The sequence below is a fragment of the Pinus tabuliformis genome, chromosome 5_2 (assembly GCF_031772625.1).
Source record: "Pinus tabuliformis cultivar Carrire ecotype Pingquan chromosome 5_2, CPIR1, whole genome shotgun sequence".
Lineage (NCBI taxonomy): Eukaryota > Viridiplantae > Streptophyta > Pinopsida > Pinales > Pinaceae > Pinus > Pinus tabuliformis.
Genome location: NC_142306.1, coordinates 948,715,048 through 948,742,901, shown reverse-complemented (window position 1 = coordinate 948,742,901; position 27,854 = coordinate 948,715,048). Strand labels below are relative to the sequence as shown.

The following is a 27,854-nucleotide window of genomic DNA, read 5'->3' as shown; positions in this document are numbered from 1 at the left end:
TCTTCGAGGGGGCAACCTCCAATAGAGCTAGGCTCAATTACAAAATAAGTCACGACGCTCCTCACGGGGAGTCTCTATCCTTTATATAGGATTCAGACATGCAATACCATGGGTTAGTACCATGGTTCTTATTAATACCATCTATCTAATACCATGGCCCATTTGCGACTAACTGTGGTCCCTTCTTTAAATGTGGGTCAACCACTTACAATTATTAATATGGGATTTATTGACTCTTTAACTAACTATAACTATGACTTGACCCTATTACATAAATAAGGGGGTTAGGAATGGACCCTAACATGCCCTCCCCCATAAAAATAGCCTTGTCCTCAAGGCTGAAGTTGCGGAAACTGCAGAAGAACAGTGGCTAGTTCCCAGGTCGCATCTTCTGGAGAGGTGTCTTTCCACTTGACGAGGACTTCTTTGATCGTGTGGCTGCGCAGGTGTCGTTCTCGCGTGTCAAGAACTTGTTCAGGTTGGAGCCAGATTGAACCTTCTTCATCCAATTCCGTTTGACTGGTTTGAATTCTGCAATGGTTCCCAACCACTTTCTTGAGGCGTGAGACATGGAAGACGGGATGGATTTTTGCAGTGGGTGGCAAGGCTAGCTTGTAGGCTACTTCTCTGATGCGCTGAAGTATTTGATACGGTCCGTAGAATTTTGGAGCTAATTTTTGACAACCCTTGTCTTTGAGTGATGTTTGCTTATATGGTTGCAGCCTCAAGAATACCTGATCTCCTTCTTGAAATTTGCGCTCTAAACGATGTTGGTCTGCCTATTGCTTCATGCGATTTTGAGCTTGATGGAGATTCTCTTTGAGGTGGGCCAACATGGTTGCACGGTTCTGTAGGAGTTGATGCACTGCTTGTACCTTCGAGCATCCATGGATATAAGTAGGTGAAGGAGGGAGTTGATCATAAATGGCTTTATATGCAGTCATTTTGGTGGTGGCATGATAGTTAGTATTATACCACCATTCGGCTAGAGGTAACCACTGTACCCATATATGTTGCTTTTCTGAAGTGAAACACCTGAGGTAGGTCTCCAGACATTTGTTGACTGCTTCAGTTTGACCATCAGTTTGGGGATGATAGGAAGTACTGAGTTGTAGTTGGGTACCTTCTAGCCTGAAGAGTTCCTGCCAAAAGTTATTGGTGAAGATTGGGTCACGATCAGACACAATGGAAGTGGGCATTCCATGCAATTTGAAGATCTGGTCCATGAAAGATTGAGCCACCAAAGCTGGTGTAAAAGGGTGGGGTAGGGCACAAAAATGAGCATATGTAGAAAGTCTGTCCACAACCACCATGATGACTGACTTGTTGCTTGACTTCGGAAGACCAGTAATGAAATCCATAGAAACCTCCGTCCAGATTGAGGCAAGGATGGACAATGGCTGTAATGTGCCTGGGGATTTGATTGTTTTTCCTTTGTGGCGCTGACACACATCACGCTCAGCTACAAAAGTAAGAATGTCCTTTTTCATGCCTGTCCAAAAGAATGAACGTCGAGTGCGAGCATAAGTCTTTTGAAAGCCTGAATGGCCTGCAGTGGGAGATGAGCGCAACTCTGCCAAAATGCGACTTTTGAGGGTGGATGTTGGTGATATCACTACTTTGTCCTTGTAGCGAAGAATATCATCCTACCAAGAGTAGCCTACTGTGGAATTTGGATTCGCTTGCAATTTATTAATGAGTTGGGAGAGCGAAGGATGTGAAAACCATTCCTTGCGAGCCTCTTCAATCCACTCTAGAATGGGAAGAGAGATTGCTAGCAGGGTGCTTTCCTCCTCAAATTGGTGTGATAAAGCATCCGCTACGACATTTTCGTGCCCTTTCTTGTAAATTATCTCATAATCATATCCCAACATTTTGGCTAGCCATTTATTTTGTTGTGGCGAGGATAGGCGTTGCTCCAAAAAATATTTAAGGCTTTGATGGTCTGTGCGGATTTGGAAACGTCGCCCCAATAAGTATGGTCGCCAGGCATCCATTGCATGTAAGATGGCCATCATCTCCTTCTCATAGGTAGATTGTCCAGATTTGTCCCACTTAGTTGTTGGCTACTGAAGGCCAAGGGTCAACCTTCCTGCGTTAAGACAACCCCAATACCCGTACCTGAAGCATCACATTCAATCACAAAAGATTTGGTGAAGTCCGGTAGTGCGGGAGTGGAACACATGGCATGTTTGAGAGCTATAAATGCCTGTTGCGCTTCATCATTCCAGAGGAATGAATTTTTCTTGAGGAGGTGAGTGAGGGGTCTAGCAATGCGACCATAATTGCGGACAAATTTGCGATAGCAGCCGGTGAGACCCAAAAATCCTCTCAAACTCTTCAAGGTCTTTGGTTGAGGCCAATCCTGCATTGCCTGGATCTTTTTGGGATCTACCCTGACACCTTCATGCCCTACAATGTGGCCCAAATACTCAACTTCTTCCATGCCAAAAGAGCACTTGGACAATTTGACAAATAATTTATGCTTCTGGAGCAGTTGCAAGTAGATCTACATGCTGAAGATGTTTTTCCCAGGTGAGGCTGTAGATGAGGATGTCATCAAAGAAAACAAGGACAAATTTTCTGAGATATGGTTTGAGCAGGTGATTCATGAGGCTTTGAAAAGTGGATGGGGCATTACAGAGACCAAATGGCATGACCAGGAATTCATAATGGCCTTCATGAGTTCGGAAAGCAGTCTTTGGAATGTTTACTTCTTTCATGCGAATTTGGTGATAGCCCAAGCGAAGGTCGAGCTTAGTAAGAATTGAGCCCCATTTAGTTCATCCAACAATTTATCAACAACCAGGATGGGAAATTTATCTTTGACCGTCAGCTTGTTGAGGGCCCTGAAGTCTAGACACATACACCATTCCCAATCTTTCTTGAGCACCATGACCACAGACAATGAATAAGAATTAATGCTAGGACGAATGACACCGACTTTTAGGAGTTCCTTGATGATTTTTTCAATTTCATTCTTTTGGGTGAAAGGATATCTATATGGGCGCACATTTGGTGGTTGTGCCCCTGGGACCAAAGTAATGCTATGATCATGTTCCCCTCTCGAGGGTGGAAGCTCATGAGGCTTGTCAAAGACCTGCAGATGGTTGTTTAAGACCTGTTGCATCTCAGGATGAATATGAAGAGAAGTGGGTTCGAAGGCCTGGATGGCATTAAATTGGGCTATAACTCCATGGTGGCCCTTTTTTAACAATTTTTCCATCCTATGCAAGCTGATGATAGAAGGAGCACCTGCTTGGAGTCCGCGGAGGGTATGCGTGTGGTTATTCTGCTTAAAGCTCATATATAACTCCTGGAAATCCATTGTGATTGGGCCGAGTGTGCGGAGCCATTCAACACCCAAGACAATGTCACACCCACCCATGTTGATGGCAAACATGTGGGTCTTTAGGTGATAATCCCCCATTTGAAGTTTGACATTTTCCCAATGGCCTTCACATTTCATTGCCCCCCCATCAACAATCTGGACTTGGAAATTAGACACTGCTCTGACAAAACAATGCATTTCTTTAGTGACTCTTTGATGGATAAAGTTATGCGTACTGCCACTATCAATCAAGACTACTACAGGGTGATGCTTAATAAAACCTCTGATTTTGAGAGTTTGGGGAGAAGAAATTCCTGCCAAAGCATGAAGCGATATAACTGGTTCTTCAGGTGTAGCTGGGAGCTCATTGTCTTGCTGGTTGTCCTCATCTTCCTCCTCTGGTCCCTCAAATGGTGGCGCTTCCTCAAATGAATTTTGATTAGTAGCATCAATTTGAAAGAATTTGGGTTCCTTGCATTTAAGCCCCGGGGAGTATTTCTCTTCACAATAGTAACAGAATCCTTGCTTTCTTCTTTTCGCCATTTCCGCTGGTGACACCTTTTGAACCTGAAGTGTTTGGGTAGTGCTTGGAGCCTGGGTGGGGTGTCCCTTGGCTATGAAATTTGGACGAGTCGACTGGGCCGCTAATGCGCGTTCTATTTCACGAGCTGTCTTGCAAGCTGCCGGTCATGAGAATGGGTGTTGCAGTCAGACGTGGGCTTGTATGGTGCCTTTGAGACCACTGATAAAACATTCCAAGTAGAATTCATCTGCTAGAACTCCTGTGCGGAAGGCTAATGCTTCAAAGGCTTTAATATATTCTTGCACTGTGCCTGTCTGTCAGAGCTTAGTAAGATGACCCAAAAAGTTAGATTCATGGTCAAAGCGATCAAAAAGGGCTTTTGAGAATATCCGCCAAGTCAATGGCCTTGCATAGCAGCATTGATGCCACTGTCACCATTGCCATCTTTCTTGGTCCAAGTATAGTCTTCCCACACTTAGCTTAGTCGCATCATCTCTGATGTGATTCAATTTGAAATATTGCTCCATTTGTGCTAGTCATATGGCCGGATGAGAGCCATCAAATTTATACATGTCCAGCTTGGGTGGTCGAGGCTGGGACTATTGGTGGTTTCCATAGAAGTGAAGAGAATGGCTAGACTTGCCATCAAGGTTTTCATTAAAATCATATGCCTCCGATTGTTCTCCCGACTTGCCCTTTGTGATTGTGTCATTTAAGGTCTGGATCTGCTTTGTTAATGCCTCCAATTTTTGTTCAAGGGTGTCTATCTTCTCATTGGCCATAACTTGAGCTCTGGTTTGTACCATGCACAGATCCGGTGCACTTGTCGTTACTGTGAATTTTTTTTTGGGACCACCCGAAATTTTGACGCTGACAAGTGAATGGTACCACCTTGCTCAGCCCGTCGACCTGATTCTTATGGGTGCACTTGTCGTTACTGTGAATTTTTTTTTTGGGACCACCCGAAATTTTGATGCTGACAAGTGAATGGTACCACCTTGCTCAGCCCGTCGACCTGATTCTTATGGGCTAAGTCTCCTATAAGTGTCCCGGGAGGGTCTCAGACTTTTTTTTTTGTCTACTCCGAAAGGAGTTTTACTCCTCGCTTAGGAATATTGCAGTAGCCGATTCCCAGAAAAGTTAATTCTGCCTAATGTCCTGTGAGAATCACGCCCAGGTATAGGAGCCACACAAATAGTGAGATCTGTGGGCGAAACCCTCAACTGCAGAGTATGAGTAGGAATGTGGCAGTGATTGAACCCATGTTGCTAGATCTGAATGGCGGATCTGATTGTTGCCACTGCTATAGAACCCAAACTGCTAGATCTAAATGGCGGATCTAATAGATCTGATTGGCGGACATGATAGATCTGAATGGCGGATCTGATAGATCTGAAGGGTGAAACTGATTGTTGCAGCTGCAACAGAACCCAACCTGCTAGATCTGATCTGGCAAAGATGATGCGTGATCTAGAGAGAGACAAGGGAACTATGGTCTCAAGGAGTGTCGGGTGCTACAGATCGCAATATACGTAAGGGTCCGACAGTAGTACTCAACCCAATCTTTTAGGGCACTAACCACGGAGGATCAACCATACCCTTAGCCGTACAACCTGACTACCCTATCATACGCGTGAGTAATCTACTGGAGTGCTGTTCTCGGTGTACTGTAGCAGCAAGATTGCCGACGGTTTATCTATGCTGAGGTTTCAAGAGAGCCTAGGGGGCTTCCGATATATCCAGAGGGTACTTGGAAGATAGTTTGTGCGCGGTTCTGTCTAATGCGCTACTACTCGAAGGGGTACCCATAGGGGTTACAAGGGAGTCCAACAAGCGCGACCACCTCTTGTATTTCCTGCGTGCATGCCTCCCCAAATTCGCAGGTTTATGCGCTTAATGACAGATCCCATGGTTTAAAGATGTCGAAACACGTCTCTAGCCAAACAAAAAGAATTCTGCAAAAAATGGAGATCCCACCGGCCCTGGAAAGTGCTTTGATACAACTTGTTATGCTCTTGACCTGCGAGAAGATACCAGAATACCAAATATGCGAAGAAATATACTCAAAACACAGAACAATAAGAAATAACAACATGTATTTTATTATTTAGAAAGGAAAGCAATGTTCACTTGCCTCTTCGAGGGGGCAACCTCCAATAGAGCTGGGCTCAATTACAATATAAGTCACGACGCTCCTCACGGGGAGTCTCTATCCTTTATATAGGATTCATACATGCAATACCATGGGTCAGTACCATGGTTCTTATTAATACCATCTATCTAATACCATGGCCCATTTGCAACTAACTGTGGTCCCTTCTTTAAATGCGGGTCAACCACTTACAATTATTAATATGGGCATTATTGACTCTTTAACTAACTATAACTATGACTCGACCCTATTACATAAATAAGGGGGTTAGGGTTGGACCCTAACATGATGTGGCCCGTCCAATCGAACGGCTATCGCCCAATCTCACGTGAAATCTTGCACGATCAATATCAGGTCGAGAGCGCGCGAGAAAAGTGGTTTTCTCGTGCTACGTGTCACCTGCTAAGGTTAATCGCGTGAATTTTAGGAATACCATTTACAACCTTTAGGGCGTGTGAGATATCGATTCCCACTTATCAATACCACCCACGTGCTTAATTCATAGTTTTAATAAAGGCGCTTAAGGAAAGGTTTAGCGCTTAAACTCAATATTAATGCTTAACACTAATTGATTGTGATTTATAAATAAAATGTATGAATAGAGAAAAATACTCAATTAGGGTCCAGAACGCCGATACACAGTCATAAGAGAATTTCATTCATCGCACCCGTGTTTAACACTATGAAACCAAGAGAGTGATGAAACCATGAGAGGTATATCGGTAGGCAACATGCATGCAGGTGTGGGAGTGATACCTCAACTGCGCTTGTGGAGCAGTTGCCTCACATAACCAGCCGAACGTCTGCAGCAGTTGCTAGAGAGGGGCAACAGTTGCGAGAGGGGAAAACTTGCAGAACGGTTATCAAATTCTTGAGAGAGGCACACCTGTGGAGTGGTTGCAAGAGGTCAGTTCTGCAAAATAGGCAGAACATAGGCAGAAGGGAGTTACAAAGCAGAGAGGGAAGCCAAAAATGGCGCTGGCTCTGATACCATGTCAGACCAGGAGGTAACTCCTCAAATGTAATCGTATTATTCATTCAGGTTGTTCGTTCTTATATACAAGAGGGAGTGACTGTTCAATTCATCTCCCGCTGACTCTCCATTTTTTCTATTACTTATTTACGCTAATCACAGTTGTTCACCCAATCCCTATGATTAGGTGTCAACACTGCTACTCCTCTTCGGGGCTCTCATAGCAAGGTATACTCCAAGATGTTGGGTACCTCGAGGATCTTGCCCCTCATCGCCTATAGCCCGTCTGACTACAACTCGATGCCTCCCCACTTCCTCTCAAGTGACACATGAGCAATCATGGCACAGTCATCATCTGTCCCCACTTCTTTCCCCACACTCGCTGGCGCAAATTTGGTTTGAGAAGCCTCTCCCTTGCTCTTCTTCCTAGGACACTAGATCGCATAGTGACCTAGTTCCCCACAGTGGAAGCATTTGATCTTGAAGAGGTCCTTCTTCTTCTATTTCTCTTGCTTTCCCTAAGATGCTAGGGAAGCATCCTACTCTTCCTCCTTCTTGATTTTGACCCACTTGCTGCTGCTTCTCGCCTTGGTTAGCCTTCTGATCTCTTCTTGACGAAGAGCCGCCCACAACTCCTCCCAATCTGGAAGGGTCGACCTGCCCAGTATGCTTTGGACAAATACCTCCCAGTCCTCTGAGACTGCGTTCAATGCGGTCCTCACCAACATCTCCCCATTCGGCATGCCCCTATGGAAGTCAGTTGATCCCGAATCTCCTTCAATCGGTCGAGGAAGGTGTCTATCTGTTCTCCCTTTTGCATCAGGTATGATGGCAATTGATTTTCTAGTAGCATCTTCCTCTGCACGTAAGTATGCTGATACAATTTTGTCAGGGCCTCCCACATCGCATTTGCGGTGTCCTTTTCGGCAATATGTGGTACTACATGGTCCTTGGCCCCGTCAAGGATGATGCTCTTGGTCCTCGCCATTGCCTTCTTGTACTTTTCGTTCTCAGTTGGGTTAACTGGGATCGCTATCGTGTTCAAGGCGAAGTGCTTGAGACGATTCTTGTCTAGAACATACAATATCCTGGCCTTCCAGACTACGAAGTTTGAGGCTCCATCCAGTCAGTCCTGATCTCTTACCCCATTCACTACCATTTCGCTACTCCTCCTTCAACTCTTCCGAGTCTCTTTACTTCCCTCCTGGAAGTTCTCGATGTGACTCTTTCTAAGCCTCGATTTCCCTCCTGGAAACCCCTCTGCCAATGTCGAGATGCCTTCCGATCGTTAGTGCAGCTGCACCACTGATCCGGATTTCTTGGCTAAAAATCCTCGGCAACAACTCCCTCCGCCTTGGTCTTGCCCTGTTAGGTATTGTTTTGACCACAACACCCCACCAACTTCACTCCGCAACTTACCCACAGCCTCCTATGCCCCAACAAACTGAAGGTTAGAGCCTTTGGGCTCTGCACAATCCCAGCACCAGCAAAATCCGCACCTCCTGGCCACAGGCATCAATCCTTCCTCACTGAGAAAGATGATTGGGCACTGCGTAGGTCAGATTTGCTCCTCTCTGCCACTAGGCTGATCCTCTTCCCGACTCGAACTGATGACACAGGCACTGCGTCACCACTTCCTTGCTGCTTTTCCGCTAGGAACAACTTCTGTCACTTGGGACAATTGTTTCTGCTACTGCTGCTCTGCTCGGATGATGCCCTCACTTATCCTATGATCTGCAACCTCACTCTGATACCATGTTGGAATTTCTAAGTCTAACTGTTAGAAATCTTTCTGGTACTTTCTGATTTATTTCTTCCTACTTGTTCTGTTAATTAACAAGTTATTTACCATGTAAATACTGAAAATAAATACAAGTACAGTCTCAACACATACAAAACATCAACTGAAGGAAAAACAAGCACAGAAGTGACACCGTTATTTTTGGACTAATGTCCCCGGAAAAACCCAATGCGGGAAAATCGGTGCAACTATCTGAGGGTTTTATTATTAAGCAGTTTCAGAATACAATCTTGGTGCCAGAAATGGCTCACCCAACAGAGAATGCCCTCGGCAGTAGTACTTCTTAGTCGGAGATAGATAGCAAGCCTAATCTGCCTCATGAAATCCTCCAACGTCAAACTCTAGTGTCTGCATCAGCCTCTCTGGGCTCTGCGTCAGCCTCTGGAGCCTCTGCGTCTCCCACGCTGGCCCTCCTCAGGCTCTGTGCAGCTCCCAGCTGCCTCTGCGTGGCCTCTAGCTAGCTTTGCGTCAACCAGTGTTGTGAAAATCGCGATAAAATGAAAAAATCGCAATTTTTTCCCTCTGTGGATTAAATCGCGATAAATAAACGAAAAAATCGCCGGTATCTCTTTTTGCCGATTTTTACTGAAAAAATCACGATAAAAAAGAAAAATCGCGATTTTTCTTAAAAAATCGCAAGGGGTTGCGACATCAAGGTTTTATAATGTTTTTTTGGGTTTTTCATGCGCTCATTTGGATAGTCGCGCGCGGAGGGAAGAGAAGCTCTTGGTCTCGGGAAGAGAAGCTCTTGGAGACCAAGCTGAAGAGGGTTTTTAGCCAAATCTAAGTGCTTAGAGGAGAAAATCAAGAGGAGACCACCGATTTCTCCATAGAAACGGTATGAGGATTTTTTTTTTTTTTCATTGTTTAAAAACATTGTTTTTGTATGTTTTTCATTGTTTTTGGTTGGGAAACTTGGTATGGGCACCATTTTTATTTTGTTTTCATTGTTTTTAAAGATTTTTTTGTATTTCTTCATTGTTTTGGGTTGGGTAACTTGGTATGACTATGGGAACCACTTTTTTTTTGTTTTCATTTTTTTTAAACATTGTTTATGTTTTTTTCATTGTTTTTGGCATTTTGCCATTTGGTTGGGTAATTTGGGTTTGGAATGGTTGGGTAATTTGTGTTTGAAACTTTGAACTTTGGAATGGTTGTTTTAGGTTGGGTTACGGGTAACTTGGATTTTCATTGTACAATGATACAATCATCAATGTAAAAATTAAAAATTAAAATAGTAAAATACTAAATTGTAATTTGTAAATTTGTAACTTGTAATTTTGTAAATGCTAAATTGTAATCCTAATCCTTATTTTCTCATAGGTTCACAACTGCACCAAAACACCATTCACGACTTCAAGTTTGCGACTTCAAAGTTCAAAAACAAACATGCCAAGGAAATTGGATCCTTTCTGGGAATATGTTGTACCTGATGCTCCAAATGATAGACAATACTTGAGTTGCAAGTTGTGTGGAAAGGAGATGTTTGGGGGGGTGTATAGGTTGAAGTTTCACCTTCCACAAATCCTTGGACATGATGTGGGGCCTTGTAAAGATACAACCCCTGAACTTATGCAAAGAGCCATGAGAGCATTGGAAACTTTAGAGCAGACTAGAGAGGCCAAAGAAGAACTCAAAAGGCAACTAAAAAGGTCAGCTGAAGGAAGTGGGCCAAGTGGCACTGGTTCTACTGCAGCATCAGCGAATCCGGTAGCGGCATCATCATTTTTTGTTCCTCGAACCACACCTGGTTCACAGCCATCTATCGGTTCAATGCTAAAAAGAACTGAGAAAGAACAAGCTGACAAGTTGATGGCAAAAATTCTCCTCTGGAGTGATATTCCTTTCAGCATTGTAAGGAGTAATCCATTTTTCCACCCTACTGTTGATGTTATTGCCAGTGTTGGCCCGGGGTACAAAATCCCTTCTTATCATGATTTCAGAGGCCGGATTCTTCAAAATGAAAAGCGTGACTGCACCCAAAGATTGGAGGATTTTAGGGCATCATGGGCACAAACAGGTTGCACTGTTATGTTAGATGGTTGGACTGACCAAAAGGGGAGAACCCTTATAAACTTCTTGGTTAGTTGTCCCAAGGGGACTATGTTTATCAAATCTGTTGATGCATCTGCACAAATCAAAGATGCAAGAACTTTATGTGATTTGCTGGATGTGTTTATTTTGGAGGTGGGTGAACAAAATGTTGTCCAAGTCATAACGGATAATGCTGCAAATTATGTTGCTACTGGTAGGATGCTTATGGACAGGCATCCTACTTTATTTTGGACACCTTGTGCTGCCCATTGTATTGATTTGATGTTAGAGGACATAGGGAAAATTCCCTTTGTCAAAGATATTGTTGACTCATCAAAAAGCATTACAAAATTTATATATAATCATACATCTGTGCTTAGCTTGATGAGAAGATTCACCCACAACAAAGAGTTGGTGCGCCCCACCATTACACGGTTTGCCACCAGTTTCATATCTTTTCAATCCCTCTTGATTTCTATGTGGGATGTGAAAAGAATGTTTCTTTTAGAGGAGTGGCGTGCTTTGCCAATGAGCCGCAAACCAGAAGGAGAGGCCATATGCAGACTAGTTTCATACCAGGAAGACTTCTGGGTGGGAGTGCAGGAGGTGTGCGCCGTTACTGAACCTTTGGTAAAGGTTCTTCGGTTGGTTGATGGTGAGAAGCTCGCAATGGGCTATTTGTATGAAGCCATGGACAGGGCCAAAGAAGCCATTCGGGCCTACTATGATGATAAGGGAGATGATGGGTTTCAGAAACAACTCCTTCTATGGGGAGTGATTGATGAGCGATGGAACAACACACTCCATCGTCCCATTCATATTGCTGGGCTTTTCCTGAACCTTGCATTTTCTTATGCATGTGAGTTTGATTTTGATGTTGAGATCATAGATGGATTCTTATCCTGTGTCCAAAAGATGGTGCGATTTTCAGAACAACGTATAGAGATCTCTAAACAAATTGAGACATATAGGATGGAAGGTGGCACATTTGGCTTTGAGGTGGCTATCACTGATAGGACGATTAAAATGCCAGGTATTTTTTAGTTTGTAACTTTGTTTCAAATTTCATTGTCTCTTCAAATTCCATTTTTTTCTTATGTTTATTTAAAATTTTATTTGTAATTTTGTTGTAGATGCATGGTGGAAAATGTATGGTGGCAGGGTACCTCTTCTGCAAAAGCTTGCCATTCACATCCTCAGCCAAACATGTAGCTCCTTAGGATGTGAGCACAACTGGAGTGTATTTGAAAAAATACACAACAAGAAGCGCAACAGGTTAACACTTAAACATTTAAAATATTGCAAATTTCCAAATAAATTTTTGAATTCATTAAACAATATTTTTTTTATAATTATTAATTATTATTTCATGATCTTTGTACAGGTTGGAGTCCCAGCGACTTAATGACATGGTCTACGTCTACTACAATCTTCGATTGTGGGTGAGGCAACTTGAGAGGACACCTAATGTGGATGCCATCTCATTGGATGGGATTGACACCATTGCTGCATGGAGGGTTGAGGCTGAGAGGCCTCTCATGGATTCTGCTGATGATTGGTTAGTGCAGGATGTAGTGGGGGGGGAGGAGGAGCAGGAGCAGGAGCAGGAGGAGGAGGAGGAGGAGGAACAGGAGGAGGAGGAACAGGAGGATGAGGTGACACCGCCTGCCCGGGCTACCACTGCCAACAGTAGAGGACGTGGTCTACCTCCTATAGCTCCTACTTCTAGTTCTTTAGCTTCTAGAGCACATCAGACTCCACTGCCATTTCCACCAGCACAGGCACCAACATCTACATCTAGAGGGAAAGGGAAAGCTGTGGCATTTTCTCGCAAGAGGGGTAGAGGAAATTAATAGGATTAGACTTTCATTTTATTGTATATGACATTATGACATGATGAGATACATTATCATATTTTTTGTTGATATCTTGAGGCTGAATTGGGACTCAGGAGTCAGGACTTACTATTCAGGACATGATTCAATGTTATGTGTGATTTTAGCGCTAGAAATGATATTAAACATCTTATATATTAGTTTTTTTATCATATTTATGTGTCAATGTATTTATTTTATGTTGTAGATGGTTTAGATATTAAAAAAATTGAAAAAAAATGAAAAAAATGAATATTTTTGTACCAAACGATTTTTTCCCGATTTGTTTCCTAATAATTCCAATTTTTTCCGATTTGTTACCTGCGCCGATTTAATCCTTATCACGATTTTCACAACATTGGTGTCAACCCTCTCCTGGCTTTTGCGCTGATGCTCCCGATATTATCTCTGCCTCTCTGCTACTGCATTCACTGCCCCTCAAGTGCAACTCTGATCACTCCTTCGATTTCTTCAGCAAGCCTTGCCCCAGAAAATCGAATTCTTGATCAACTTGGTGTATTCTTCAAGTGACCCTCAAGCCTCCTCTTATACTTTTCTCGTTGACAATTCAATGACCGAGATTAAGTCCCTAATCAATGGCTAAGATTAGATCTGGCTTGATCCATGACTTAGACCATTCTAACTTAGTTTTATATTAATTCACATTAATATTTTATTTTCCCTAAGTTTAGACTTAGGGACTCCATTAAAAATATTAATTATTTTAATATCTCCCAAACTGGTTAGATTCTGCCCAAACCATTTCTGGGTATTGAAGATCTCCTGTGCTTTAGCCTCTCCACCAATTTTCGTGGTTAGAGCACATCCAATGCTACCCCAAATCAACACTTCAGGCGCCTTTTGAAGGCAAGAGAGTCATTGGTTAGCGTGGCATCAAGTCCACATTGGCAGGTATTAAAGGAAAGAGCTACAAATGCAGCTGACAAGCAAGGTTTTGAACAGGTGGAGGAGACCGCTCTTGATGGTCTATTTTGGGCACGTGTGAGGCAAATATTGGAATTCACTAAGCCCATTTATAACGTGATTCGTTTTGCAGATATAGATAAACCAGTGATTGGGGAGGTGTATGAGCAGATGGATACCATGTTGGGGCAAATAAAAGATATTGTTCAGAAAGATGATCCCAATTTGTATACACTGATTCACAATTGTGTGTGTACACGGTGGAATGACTTAATGTTCCACTACATGCCTTGGAATATATCCTTGTGCCAAAATACTACTCTCCATCTTGGTTGGGCTAGGGTCAAACCCCATACAGATCTAGAGGTATCTACAGGATATATGCAAGCATTAGACAAGTTGGTACCTGACAGGGAGGAGTGTGCTAATCTGCGTCTTGAATTAGGCAGATACTTCAGTTGCACTGGTTTATTTGGTTCTTTGCATGCAATGGAAGATAGAAATAAATTTGATGCTCTCACGTGGTGGGAAGCATATGGCAACATGGGACTTTTGCCAAAATTGGCAAAAAAAGTTCTCTCACAGGTTGTAAATACTTCTTCTGTAGAGAGGTGTTGGAGCACCTACAACTTCATACATAATGTGAGAACAAACAGACTCAATGAAAACTGAGCAGAACGCTTGGTTTATGTGCACTACTACTTGAGGTTGTTGAGTCATTATTGTGATCGAGCTTATGAGGACAACCACCCAGATGACGATAATTTGGAGGATGGCACTATACATCTTGAAGAATTGGAAGAAAAACTTATGAGAGACGAGGATGAAGCAACAACAACCATGCTACCCCTACCATCTAGTAGCAGTGCCAGTGCTCGAGTTCCAAGTATTGTTCCTTTGCTACCGCCGCCTCCATGTACATCCTCATGTGGAGGGCATGTGCCTTCTGGTTCTGGTGGTGCGACTGTGCGGGAGGAGACTCCTAGAAGACCACCATGACCTGCTCAGAACGTAGACATTTCTTGTGGCGGCAAGAGGAAGCTGTAGATAATGGATTTACTTGTCTTTTCTAGTTTCTAGTAGTTTTAATAACTGTTGACTCTTTCATATTTATTATGATATTTCTGGTAAACAATATATGACAATTTAAGTTTGAAGTTGGCAATTATAACTCATTGGTAATGAATTATGAATATGATGCTTCGTGAAAGTTGAAAGTTGTTCCATTTCATGTTAGATATTCTTTGTCCTAATGGTTACACTTAGCTTACAAGTACAACTTTGATGATCAATTATGATAAATGTTATATATTGAATTTTGAAAGCTTGAAACTTTAAGATTGATGAATCATGAGACTCAATATGTTGTACGCTACTAACTTGTGGACGTGGTTGATGAAGATTATAACTTCTAGATGATTGTTGTTATATGGTTCAATCTATGTTTTTTATGCTTTTTATATCTAATTTATCATTCTACATGCTTTTGTTGACATATATGCATCAAAATATAAAAGATATAAAAAATGTATATTATATAAAAAATCGCTCTCGGAATCGCTCCTAAACCGGGAGCCTCTGAAAATGTTGCTCCCGCTCCCAAGTAATCTTGCTTTGAACAATACCACACAAATCTCACTTTGAGTTTCTTACAGAAGCAACTTGGATGCCACAGAAAATTGGAGCTCAAACTTCTTAGAATCTTCTTAAGAGAAAACTCATATCTTTCATAAATACAAACTTTGACTCTTTCGTGACTTCTTTGAACATTATCTTGAGGCTTTTGATCAAAGAGCTCAAATTTGGAGTGTATTAGGGCTTCCAAGGTAACTGGGAATGATTCTATCTTCAGGGTTGCCGGATGCCACAGAAAATTGGAGCTCAAAATTCTTAGAATCTTCTTAAGAGAAAACTCATATCTTTCATAAATACAAACTTTGACTCTTTTGTGACTTCTTTGAACATTATCTTGAGGCTTTTGATCAAAGAGCTCAAATTTGGAGTGTATTAGGGCTTCCAAGGTAACTGGGAATGATTCTATCTTCAGGGTTGCCACAAGTGTAGATGAGCAATCTTCTTTCAAATGTAGAATAGGGTCTCTTCAAGAGTGATCTCATGCTAGTTTCTTCTGCCATAGCTTCGATTCCATGTTGATTTTCTAGTGCCATAAAGATTAGAACAAATTTTCAAACTCATAACTACTTCCAATGATACAAAATTACTTTTTTGGAGCAGGTCAATCATTAAGCAATTAGACATGAAAAATTTCAACCATTCACTTCTACCATAGAGCAATGATGATCATAATAAACAATGAGACAAGTGACAAGAGACACCAAGATTTAGGCTAGAGGATAGGGCAAAACCCACAAGGGGAAAACCCAACAATCTTTCCTTATGAGAGAGAGTTCAATTCATCAATTGTACGTCAGTTAAACTAACATATCACATGGATAAAACTCCATCCTCTTCTTCAATCATAGAGCCACTGAAATTTGCGTTAAAGAGATAAGGAGCCCCAAAGAAGCTCACAAAGAATAGTGTCATAAAGAAGCTTGCATACCATACAAAGAAGCTTGCATACCATACAAAGAAGCTCACATACCATAGAGAACAGTGACATAAGGAAGCTTGCATGAACTACATAAGATACATTCACAGAGAGGCTCACATGAACAAAGAATAGTGTGACATATAAGCTCGCATGAGCCACAAAAAATATATCCACAGAGAGGCTCGTATGAATAGAGAATATTGTCGCATATAAGCTTGCATGAACCACAAAATATATCCACAAAGAGGCTCACATGAATAGAGAATAGTGCTACATATAAGCTCGCATGAACCACAAAAAATATATCCACAGAGAGGCTCACATGAACAGAGAATAGTGCCACATATAAGCTCGCATGAACCACAAAGATACTTGTTATAGAAATCGCATATGATGCAGCCACAAAACTCAAATTAGTAATGCCACAAAACTCGAATATTTCCACAGAGAAATGTTACCTCATAGCTCACATAAAACATAGATACATGAGATCTGAAAATCTGCCTTGGAGGAGAGCTATTAGGATCAATATATAGTTTTTTGTCCATTCGAATAGATGTGCCTCTTAGGCAGGCCAACATGTTTTAGGAGGGTCTGACTTGAGCAAATTTAGGCCGACATGTTCAACACAAATTCATAATTTCTCCTTCGCTTTGCCAATGAAAATACCGACTGAAGCTACCAATTTTTCAAGATCTATTACCCACCAAAAGTGGGTGACCCCAATGAGAAAATTTTTCTCCCACACTTCGCATTCAGCGAGTCGGACAACGTCCCTTAATGGCCACCACTAGCTGATGACATGCCATTACATCTCCGCCACCTGCATCAGTGAGCTTCCTATCAAAAGGCACCTTATTCATTTTGCAATTTCATGCTTATGCATGTTTGTACTTGGTATTTTGATATGGATTAATGGGTGGCCTGCAAGAAGGAGGAGTTTTGACTGTAGTCTGTGATCTTGTTCCCTCACCTTAAATGGGGGTTAATCTTTGATCCTAGTCTAGTGGGACCTCCCCTAATGGCCCAATGGGTATAAGAGGGGCACTACTTAGGAAGCCTTGATTGAGGTAGCATGTTCCATCCATCCCTACCCCATACTTACCACTTTTATCTTATTACAAGCCCATATTACACCTCCACTGATCATTGGTTTTCTGGGATTCGACGCCCATACATCCACATACCTGGATGGGGCCCAAAACTTTGCTATGGGAGGTTGATGCAACTGAAAGAAAAGAAAAGAGCATATAATGGCTGTGAAAATTCCTCAACCGGAATCCCTACTGCAACAACTGATGACATTACTCCTATTTGTTAAATTCTTTTAAATAAATTACGTACTGTTTCCTACGGCAAATATTTTAATACATACATTGTAGCTTTCACTTGATTAAATATTATGTGGAAACAAGAGATTGAGCAAGAAGGAAAATACAACACAATTGACAACATTAGTTTTGGACAAATGTCCCCGGAAAAACCCAATGCGGAAAAACCGATGCAAAAACTCTGAGGGTTTTATATTATTAAGCAGTGGTTTCTGAATACAACTCTGGATGCCCTCCCGACAATCCAATTACAGAGAAATACAACTGGCAAAGAAGAATTGTGAGATTACCTCACTCTACCCGACAAATCCCAGTTGTTCCGGCAGCTGAATCAACTATCCCCGACTACAACTATGCTGTCCCTGTGCAGTAACTGCGTGGGCCTGCGTGGAGCTCTCTAAGGCTTTGCGTCAACTCAATTGGGAAACATCTTGCCTTGTGGAGCAGTGTGTAGCCCTCCCGACTTAGAAATGTCAGCTCCTCTGCAAAACTCAGACTTTTGCATCGATGACTCAGCTTCCTCTGCGTGAGCCCTTCTGGCTCAGCATCAAGCTCTGCGTGGGCCTTTCTGGCTCAACGTCAACCCCTTTGGTGTCTCTCTGCCTCTCTCTGCTGTGTATCCTGGGCTCTGGAGAAGATACTCCAACCCAACTATCCCTGCCCCTAAACTACAAGAAATATACTCTATCAGAATTTCCTCCTGAGAACTTCTCACTTCAGAAATTTGATCTCTTGATCTCTCAGTGTGTTTTCCGAATGACCCTCAAGCTCCCTGAAATAATCTTCTTGTTGACATTCAACGACCCAGATTAAAAGCTAATCAATGGCTAAGATCATTTTAGCTTGATCCTTGTCTCCTTCTAGAAGGTACATCCACAATTAGATTAATACCCATTAATAATTTTAATTTCTTAAGTTTAGACTTCGAGTCCCATTAAAAAATATTAATTGTTTTAATAAAATTGTTTTTGGGTGGAATTTCCCAAAATGCTTCTTGGGTTCTTTGGAATACATGTGCCCAAGCCTTCGTACAAAATTTGAGGCTTAGAGCACATTCGATGCTACCCCAAATCAACACTCCCTCTTAGCGAGGAATGTGCTCTAGCAATATATGCTGCTGCATACTACTTTGACTCTGAAGCATCGTCCTCTACCCTGCTGATGTCTGGCATGTTGTCCACCAACTATTGCGCTGCTACTGACACTGCCACTGTCAACACTGCATCCGTACTACAACTCCCTCTCAAGTGCTGCATCTGTGCTGCTGCTAGCACTGCCACTGCCAACTGCCACTACACTGCAAATTGTTGCTGCTACTCCATCAACAACGAGAACACATCCAAAATTACTGAACTAACTGTGTATAGTATGATACCATGTGAATGTTGAACCCTGACTGTTGCTAGTCTTTGCATTGACTCTCTGAATCTACTGCGCTGCTGCTGACCTCTACTTTGTGTGATCTGCACTCCTGCTGACCTATACTTTGTGTGATCTGCACTGCTGCCAACTCTGCTCTACGCTATTCAGTCCCTGGTGCTCCTAGCCACTACGACTGTCTTCCTAACACTCCTCGACACCATTCAACACTAGTCCATCTTGCTACCACAAAACTGGGCTCCCATAGCAAGGTATTGATCCAAGAGGTGGACTCCTCAAGGATCTTGCCCATCTGTAACTCTTTCGAACTACAGTTCTAAATCAGCCCACCTCCCTCTTGGAGGTATCTCAACTGTCATGGCGAACTCCTCCTCTTCGATCTTTGCGGGCACAACCTTCGGATCATGCTTCTCATCCTTGTACTTCCTCTTGAGAGGACACTGAGTAGCATAGTGACCATCTCACCACACTTGGAACACTTGATCTTCGAGACGTCCTTCTTAAGTCTCCGCTGCTTTTGTCCTTTCGATGCAAGGGTTGCATTATCCTCCTCCTCCTTAGGCTTCGACCCACTGCTGCTACTTTTGTCAAGTTTAACCTTGACTAAGTCTCTCCTCAGCTCCTCTTGTTTTAGTGTTGCCCACATCTCATCCCAATTTGGCAATATTACTCTGCCCATGATACTCTGGACAAAGACTTGCCACTCATATGAGACAGAATTGACGGCCAGTCTAACCAACTCTGAATCTTGAGGTGTATGCCCCACAATAGACAATTCATCACAGGTCTCCTTAAGCTTCGTGAGGAATGGATCTAGACGCTCTCCCTTCTGCATTTGAGCAGATCTCAGCTTCTGCTCCAAGTACATTGTCCGTTGCTCGAAAGATCCATGATATAACGTAGCCAAGGCATCCCACATCTCCTTAGCAGTTCCTCTGCTAGCGACATGACACCATGTGATCCTTTACTCCATCAAGGATCATCCTCTTGGCCATCGCCATTTCTGATCTGTACTTCTTTAATGGATCTGCATTTGCAGGGACAACCACCATGCTGTCGACATATGTCTTAAGGGCATGCTCATCTAGAAGGAATGACATTCTAGCCTTCTAGATGACATTGTTGGATGCTTCATCCAACCTATCCTGATCCCTTAAGCCACTGGTTGCCATTTCTGCCACAAATGTCGAAAATCTCCTCTCTTCTGTGTTGCTACTGGACTAGCCTATGCACTCCCTGCTGGAGCTAGTAAAACTGCTGCCCCTTGCTGCTGCTCAACTCTAGAGAATTCAAATTCCTTGGCTAGGAATTCTTGTGAAAATTCCTAGACTTGAAGGAACCCCCACTGCAACAAATCTAAATCTACTTCACTTGATTTTAATATACATTAATCAATTTATTCTTCTGAATACTGAAGCAAATTACTTCTGCAGCGTACACTAATTAAATATTTGATCTCATGAAACATAAACTAGAGCAAAGAACAAGATACATAGGACACTTGTTTTTGGACACAATAGTCCCCGGAAAAACCCATTGCGGGAAAACCGGTGTAACAACTCTGAGGGTTTATTATTATGCAGTAGAAATATTTGAATACAAATCTAAGATGCTCATCTAGCAATCCTTTACAAAGAAAATATATCTGAATGAGTTTTACCTCACTTCATCCAGCAGAATTCTGGCTAATTCGGCACAAGACTGGCTAACCCCGACTATTTCTGCGCCGGCTCAGCGTCACCTTCTCTGCCCTCTGTGTAAGAGCTCCCGACAGTTCCCACAGTTCCCGACAGTTTTGACAGTTCCCGACAGTTCTCGATTCTGCGTGATAGGCAACTTTTCGGCTCTGCGTTGGCCCTTTTGGCTTTGCATCAGTACTACGTGGGCCCAAACTGGTCCATTGTGAGCTCTTCCGACTACTGCGTTGCCTCTTTGCAAGCTCTCTTTGCCTCTCTGTTAGTATTCTCCGGAAAGTCCTCCTTCTGGATTCTCACTGCCTCTCAGCTGCAAGATCTCCCCAATCGATTTTCCTCTTGAGAACTTCTCACCTCAGAAAATCGATTTCCTCAATCTCTCTGCGTGTATTTCCAAATGAACCCCAAGCCTCCTTTTTATACTTTTCCTGTTGAGTCTTCAACGGCCGAGATTAAGTCTCTAATCAACGATTAAGATTAAAACATGACTTGATCCGCCTTCTAGATCATTCTCACCCATATTTTGATTAATACGAATTAATATTTTAGTTTCCCTAATTTTAGACTTAGGAACTCCATTAAAAATATTAATTATTTTAATAAAATACAATCCGGGTGGAATTTCACCAAACGGTTCTGGGTTCTTTAGAACTCATGTGCCTTAGCCTCTCCACCAATTTTCAAGGCTAAAGCACTTCCGATGCTATCAAAAACTAACAATTCTTTGAGGAAGAAATCCCCTCAGTAATGCTTCTCCCCTTTCTTCTAACTATTTTTTGCCCAACAAACTACTTGTAGAAAAATTTGTGTCCCACCAATTCTCCTTACGCTGAGGCTTCAACGCTGCTCCTTCTGTCTAAGCAAAAACATTCAAACTGTTTTCTCTTCGTCGACTCACTCGGAGAGAGACTGCCTCGAAATTTCAGCCCTCCAGCTAGGAACTGCACAAATCCTATGGGATTTCAAACGGCTGGCTCCTGCAACTTTTCGATCTCCCTCTTCTGGTCAGCGTTGGATCCACTGGCTCTGTTCTTCTTGCTTCACCTGCAGCTCTGATACCATGTGAAAATTCCTCAACTGGAATCCCTACTGTAGCAACTAATGATATTACTCCTATTTGTTAAATTCATTTAAACAAATTACTTGTTGTTTCCTACGATAAATATCGTAATACATACACTGCAACCTTCACTTAATTAAATATTAAATGGAAACAAGAGACTGAGCAAGAAGGAAAATAAAACACAATGGACATCGTTATTTTTGGACAAATGTCCCCAGAAAAACCCAATGCAGGAAAACCGGTGCAGCAGCTTTGAGGGTTTTATATTATTAAGCAGTAGTTTTTGAATACAACTTTGGATGCCCTCCCGACAATCTTGTTATAGAGAAATACAACTAGCAGAGAGGAATTGTGAGATTACACTCTACCTGGCAAATCCTGACTGTTCCAGCAACTGAATCAACTGTCCTCGGCTACAACTACGCTGCCCCTGCGCAGTCATTGTGTGGGCCTGCATGGAGCTCTCTGAGGCTCTGCGTCAGCTCAATTGGGAAACGTCTTGTCTTCTGGACTAGTTTGTAGCCTTGCTGGCTCAGAAATGTCAACTCCTCTGCAAAACTCAGAGTTCTGCGTGGGTGACTGAGCTGCCTCTACGTGAGCACTTCTGGCTCAACGTCAAGCTCTGCGTGAGCTTTTTTGGCTTAGTGTCAACCCCTTTGGTGTCTTTGCCTCTCTTTGCTGCGTATCCTGGGCTCTAGAGAAGATACTCCAACCCAACTATCCCTACCCCTCAACTGCAAGAAATCTACTCGATCATAATTTCCTCCTAGGAACTTCTCACTTCAGAAATTCAATTTCTTGATCTCTTGGTGTGTTTTCCAAATGACCCTCAAGCTCCCTTAAATAATCTTCTTGTTGACATTCAATGGCCCAAATTAAAAGCTAATTAATGGGTAAGATTATTTTAGCTTGATCCTCATCTTCTTCTAAAAGTTACACCCACAATTAGATTAGTATCCATTAATATTTTTAATTACCTAAGTTTAGACTTAGGTTCCCATTGAAAAATATTAATTATTTTAATAAAATTGTTTTTGGGTGGAATTTTCCAAAACACTTTCTGGATTCTTTGGAATACATGTGCCCAAGCCTCCCTACAAAATTTGAGGCTTAGAGCACATCCGATGCTACCCTAAATCAACAGTGGCCACAAGAAAAATAATAGGAAGAATATCAAAAAGAAAAATATGCTTGGGACATACACATTAACACATGAGAAAAATCCTAGCATGAGCTCTACCTCACTCATTATAGCCATCACCCAGTTCTTGAGCACATGTTGCTTCTATTCATCATAAAAGGAACCCTTGCATGTCTCAATGCCAATGGGAAATGAGTTGTCTCATCATTAAGGGGTAATACAACTACTATACATCGTAGAAAGCACGCTCTAACGATTTGAGCTACAAGCAGTAATACAAAGAAAAAATCAAGCTAAAGAAAAAGGTGCACAAGAGGGGTGGAAAAACAAAGGCCGAGTTGGTAAGTCAGGCGTCCATGATTGATCCCTCCTCACATCTATACACTCAAGATGTGGATCCCCTTCATGCTGGTCTCTTTGATCATGGCACTTGGCCATGAAGTCTTCTCCCCTTCGTACCATCATTATTCACATAACACCTATCAACTGAATGGTGGACCGAGGAAATGTTACTTCCCCTTAGGGGCTGGAAACACCTAATAGAGTTGTCCTTTAGCCACTCCTACCTAGGGAGGAAACACCATTATGAGCTCAAAGCCTCAATTTTCGAAGGGAAGCTTTATTTTGAAGTACTAAATAGCCCTTTACATTCAAGCTTGGTCCACTTAGATGTAAAAATGATTATTGTACTTGATGATTGGTTGTCTTCACTAGACTTGATGTTGTAATTGTTAGGTGGTTCTGCAGCCCAGGCGTTGGGCATCTTACCCACAAGTGCCCAAGCCATTTGAGAAGCATATTGACACCCACAGGTGAAGCGTTGAGAGCCATGGGACTCCAAGCAACAACAAAGCATCACACACCCTTGGGCGCTTCTAGCACCCAAAGCATTCTGGCACTTTGCCTTGCATGATTACTTTTGGGATGATGCACTTGGATCCAACATGCCCCACACCGGCCTTATCACTTTGAGAGGGATGGCATTTGATCCAGGGCACAAATGAGGATGGTCTAAACCCTTGAGACATGGGAGGGCTAGCACCACCTTGGAAGCCCTCAACGTTGGAGCAGAGACTGGCACTATGACCATTTGGAGGCCCATGAGAACCATCCCATGGTGCACAAACTAGATTGTGGGACCACATTGAGCCATTGACAGAGATTTGAGGGCTAACCCTCAAAGGATGAATTTTAGATGCGTTTACATCAAATTTGGCACCTAGAAGCACCAATGCATGCCTATTAGAGCTCAACACATTGATGTTGTTAGCATGGGTTAATCACTTGATTTTTGGTCTGAGTTAGTGGGTTGGCTTGTAACCCAAGGTTCTATTGCAATTTAACTTGAGATTTAGGGCCTTTTAGGCTAATTAGACCTTATGCCTCATATAAATGGAGGAGAGGATCATATTGTAAATCATCATGACTTGGACTTGTGAATTTGGCATCTTTAAAGATTTCAGCCTCTTTTTCTAGTGGAAAGATGTGATCCATGGAACGAAATTTTTCTTGAGCATTTGTTCTTGTCTTTGGGGAAGTCACTTTGGATCAAGAATTGGATTGTACATTGCATATTGTCTTGTAAGTGCCATGTTTATTGCAAAATTTTGATGTCATGGCTAATGTATGGAATAAATATGTGATCTAGTGTAAATTTTGTGCCCTAATTTTGTTGAATATCAATTGAATGGTAATTAGGTCATATTATTGCATGCATTACTCATAGTATGATATGTGAATGAAAATTCCCTAGGTGATTTTGTGTTAGCTTCCCAAGTGTGAAGTTTGATCCCTCACAAAAGTGATAGTTAGGGTTTTGATGCTAGGGTATCAAAACATCCTTACTCCTTCGCAAGATCAAATCAATTTTAAGAACCCATAGACTACATTGACCCTAGAGGCTAGGACTAGGCACTGGCCTTTCTTGTTGGTGATCAACTCAACCTTTTATCTATAAATTTTCTCTTTCTTGCTTTTTACCTAATTTGGCCCCATTTAAGGCCAAGTGGCCAAGCTAGGGCTTGTTGTGAATTCCTAGGGAAGAGGAATTTTTGGTGCTAGTGAGTCTAAACATTTAGAGGATAGTGGTTGCCACAAAATCACTACTTTTTGTGGGCATTCACTTCAATTTCATCCATATTTTCCTTTGCCCTAAGGTGAACCCTAGTTTGGTTTGAGCTTCAACTTGGGGGATTTCTGAGAGTTTATGTGCCTTGTCCTTGTAGAAATACGTTGTGGGATACCCTTTCTCCTTACCTTGACCTTTGGCTATCCCGACTCTCAACCTACTAATAAAGCCCTAGGTCTTGTGTCTCACAAATTCAGCCTCTTTAGGGAAAGTGAATTGCTTTTGTTTGGTGATTGGAATCTTGTACTTAAGTTGAGCCTTTCCCTTGGAAGCCTATTGGTCATCCCATCCCTTTATACTTGGAATATCCAACATAGGTGACCTTATATCGGGACCCCTCCCATTGGTGAAAGTCCATAAAGAGCAGGGACTTTGGTTGTGGTGAGAGTGGGCCATTACCCATTGTTGTCACTTGGTCTAGTGATAGCCTTGTAGGGTGTCCCTCTCCAAAGCCTGTGAGATTTTGCCGCAGCAGGACCTAGATAATCTTCTACTATATACCTTCATTTCTTTTTACCAATCCTCCCAACATCATTAAAAGAGATATTAATATAGGCATTTTAGATGATGCATACGTGGATATTTGAAAGTTACTTGAATGAATCCTCATGTGCTGTTGCCCCCCTTAATATACCTTAATTATATTATTCTAATAATGGTGATGCAAGGTTGTGTCCTTTAGCATACTCATGTCTATTAGTTAGTGTCTCTTATGTTGGGTATATGCACGTGTTGTGATTAATTATAACTTATAAGTTATCATCAATTCTGGCAAATACCGGCTTGTTCCTTTTCTTATGAGCACCTATGGTAATCTGTGACTACCGCAATGTATGTCCCAAGTATGGTATCAGAGAGTTCAAATCTTGCTGGCCCATGGCAGAAAACTTCCATTGTCCCATGGCCAGTCCTTGGCTGGCAGGCCATCTTTCAAAACACAGATTAAAACACAAACAACATTTCTTTTCCAAGAAAAACCTTGTGGGGAAATGCTGAACAGTTACCTGCATTTCGTGGATAGTCCCTAGTGTAAATCCATTGCATGATTATGATGTCTAACCCGATAGGGACATTGAGTGAGGCATGCAACAAAGGCATCCAGCCAAGGAGATTGACTTTGACACTTCATGCATGAAGCTTAAAGCTCTCGATCACTTGAGTTAGCTCACCAGGATGACACAATCAACATCATTGTAACAACCTTCAAGAAATTAGTTTTCCAAGCAGGCACTTATGAAGGACCAAATGTAAATCTTCAGGCATACTGCTGCTGTAGCTGCATACCCCGCATCCCCAAAATGACACCCACATATGGAGTGTGTAATGAAAGTGTGGGTATGTATACTTGTGCAGCACTCAGATTTACTAATGGCGAATGAGGTTACAAGTTTGTATATTTTACAACGTTCTGCATTCAGGAAGACTTATAAGTTTTTATTTGCACTCTTTCCATCTTTGATATTTTTGGTTTACATGACTTGGAATGGGTTTATAAGAAGTATATCTGTGAAAAAAGTTTCTAACATTTTCATTTTCCACTTTATCATTGTTTCCTTATTCCATGTTTAATGTATGCAGGTAATGGGATGGTCTATGTGGTTTTCAGAGTATGTATTCCTTGAGAGAAATTGGGCCAAGGATGAGGCCACATTGAAGGTATTTATTGAATTTGTTTAAGAAATGACATTAGGTGGCAGACTTGTTCAAGGTGCACTATTGACTGGAGCTAATCAAATGTAATGTGGAATCACAGTCAGGGTTAAAGAAGTTGAGAGATTTCCCTCGACCATTTTGGCTGGCACTTTTTGTAGAGGGCACACGCTTCACCAAAGCTAAGTTGCTTGCAGCTCAGGAGTATGCGGCATCTGTGGGCTTGCCAGTGCCACGGAATGTTTTGATTCCTCGCACCAAGGCAGGTGTCTTGCTTTTAAATTTCAAAGTTCAGTCCACGAGTCTCTAATGTGATAATGTGCACTTTTGGTGATTGCCACTTGTAAATACTATGGTTGTATGCTGCTTCTCCTATAACCTGTATCTAATTTCTTTCGTGGTAGATTATTTCTGTTTTAGCTGGTGTGAATTTCTTCTGAAATCAGTGATTGAACTGCATGCTTATCTTTCAGTCACATTGCTTTCCCCTTGGTCTGCAGTGGATAGTTTCATTTCCAAAATTGATATCATATATTGGAATATAAGTCCATTGTTTTACATACTACTGTCCACACCAATACAAACTTCCTTTTATCGAGGTTCTAAGGTTCATCTTTCTAACTATTTGATCCCATAACGTGTACTATGATAATTTATCTGCTTGTTACTTTCTGATAGCCATGGATGAATGATTTTTTTGAAACCAAATGTGGTTCCTTCCATGGTAGGGTGTATTTAATTTACCTGGCATGAATTCTTAATGAAACGAATTCAAGGCTTAGCTGCATGTTTGTGGTTCATCTTCACAAACTTTCCCTGTGCTTCCGAAAAACTATTGGACAGGGATGCATATTGAATTCTAATATCTGCTATAATACCTGGCTTGAGACATTTTCATCTGCCCTTAAGGTTTCACTGTTTAGTGTATGCTTGTGCCTTTATGGTTGTCTGAAAATCAGAATACCATTTTGTTTTCCATTTATCTGAAAGATACTAGACATTTTATGTTTTTGACATTATGTATAAGTGGACTGACTTGGTACTATTGTGTAAATGGTGTTTTCTTTTTGATTCAGGGTTTTGTTGCAGCTGTTAGCAACTTGCGCTCATTTGTTCCAGCCATATATGATGTTACTGTTGCAGTTCCTAAAGATGAGCCTTCTCCAACAATGCTGCGGCTTTTGAAACGTCAACCATCGGTGGTAGGATATTCTACACTTCAACGTATTACATTTTATGAGATGTTCTATATGCTGTCATGTTTCAAACATGCTATTAATTTATGGCTATCTTTTTTATAT

At 41.9% G+C, this 27,854-nt stretch overlaps 1 protein-coding gene across 1 annotated transcript in view; it reads left to right on the top strand.

Annotated features, from left to right (window-relative positions):
- The window catches only part of LOC149162402 (1-acyl-sn-glycerol-3-phosphate acyltransferase 2-like), a 297,961-nt gene that overhangs the window by 196,527 nt on the left and 73,580 nt on the right, over nt 1-27,854 (top strand). Inside the window, exons 6-8 of the mRNA XM_089437250.1 lie at nt 26,482-26,559; nt 26,657-26,815; nt 27,630-27,755. Of these exons, the coding sequence (XP_089293376.1) occupies nt 26,482-26,559; nt 26,657-26,815; nt 27,630-27,755 (363 nt within the window). The remainder of the gene's footprint in view (nt 1-26,481; nt 26,560-26,656; nt 26,816-27,629; nt 27,756-27,854) is intronic.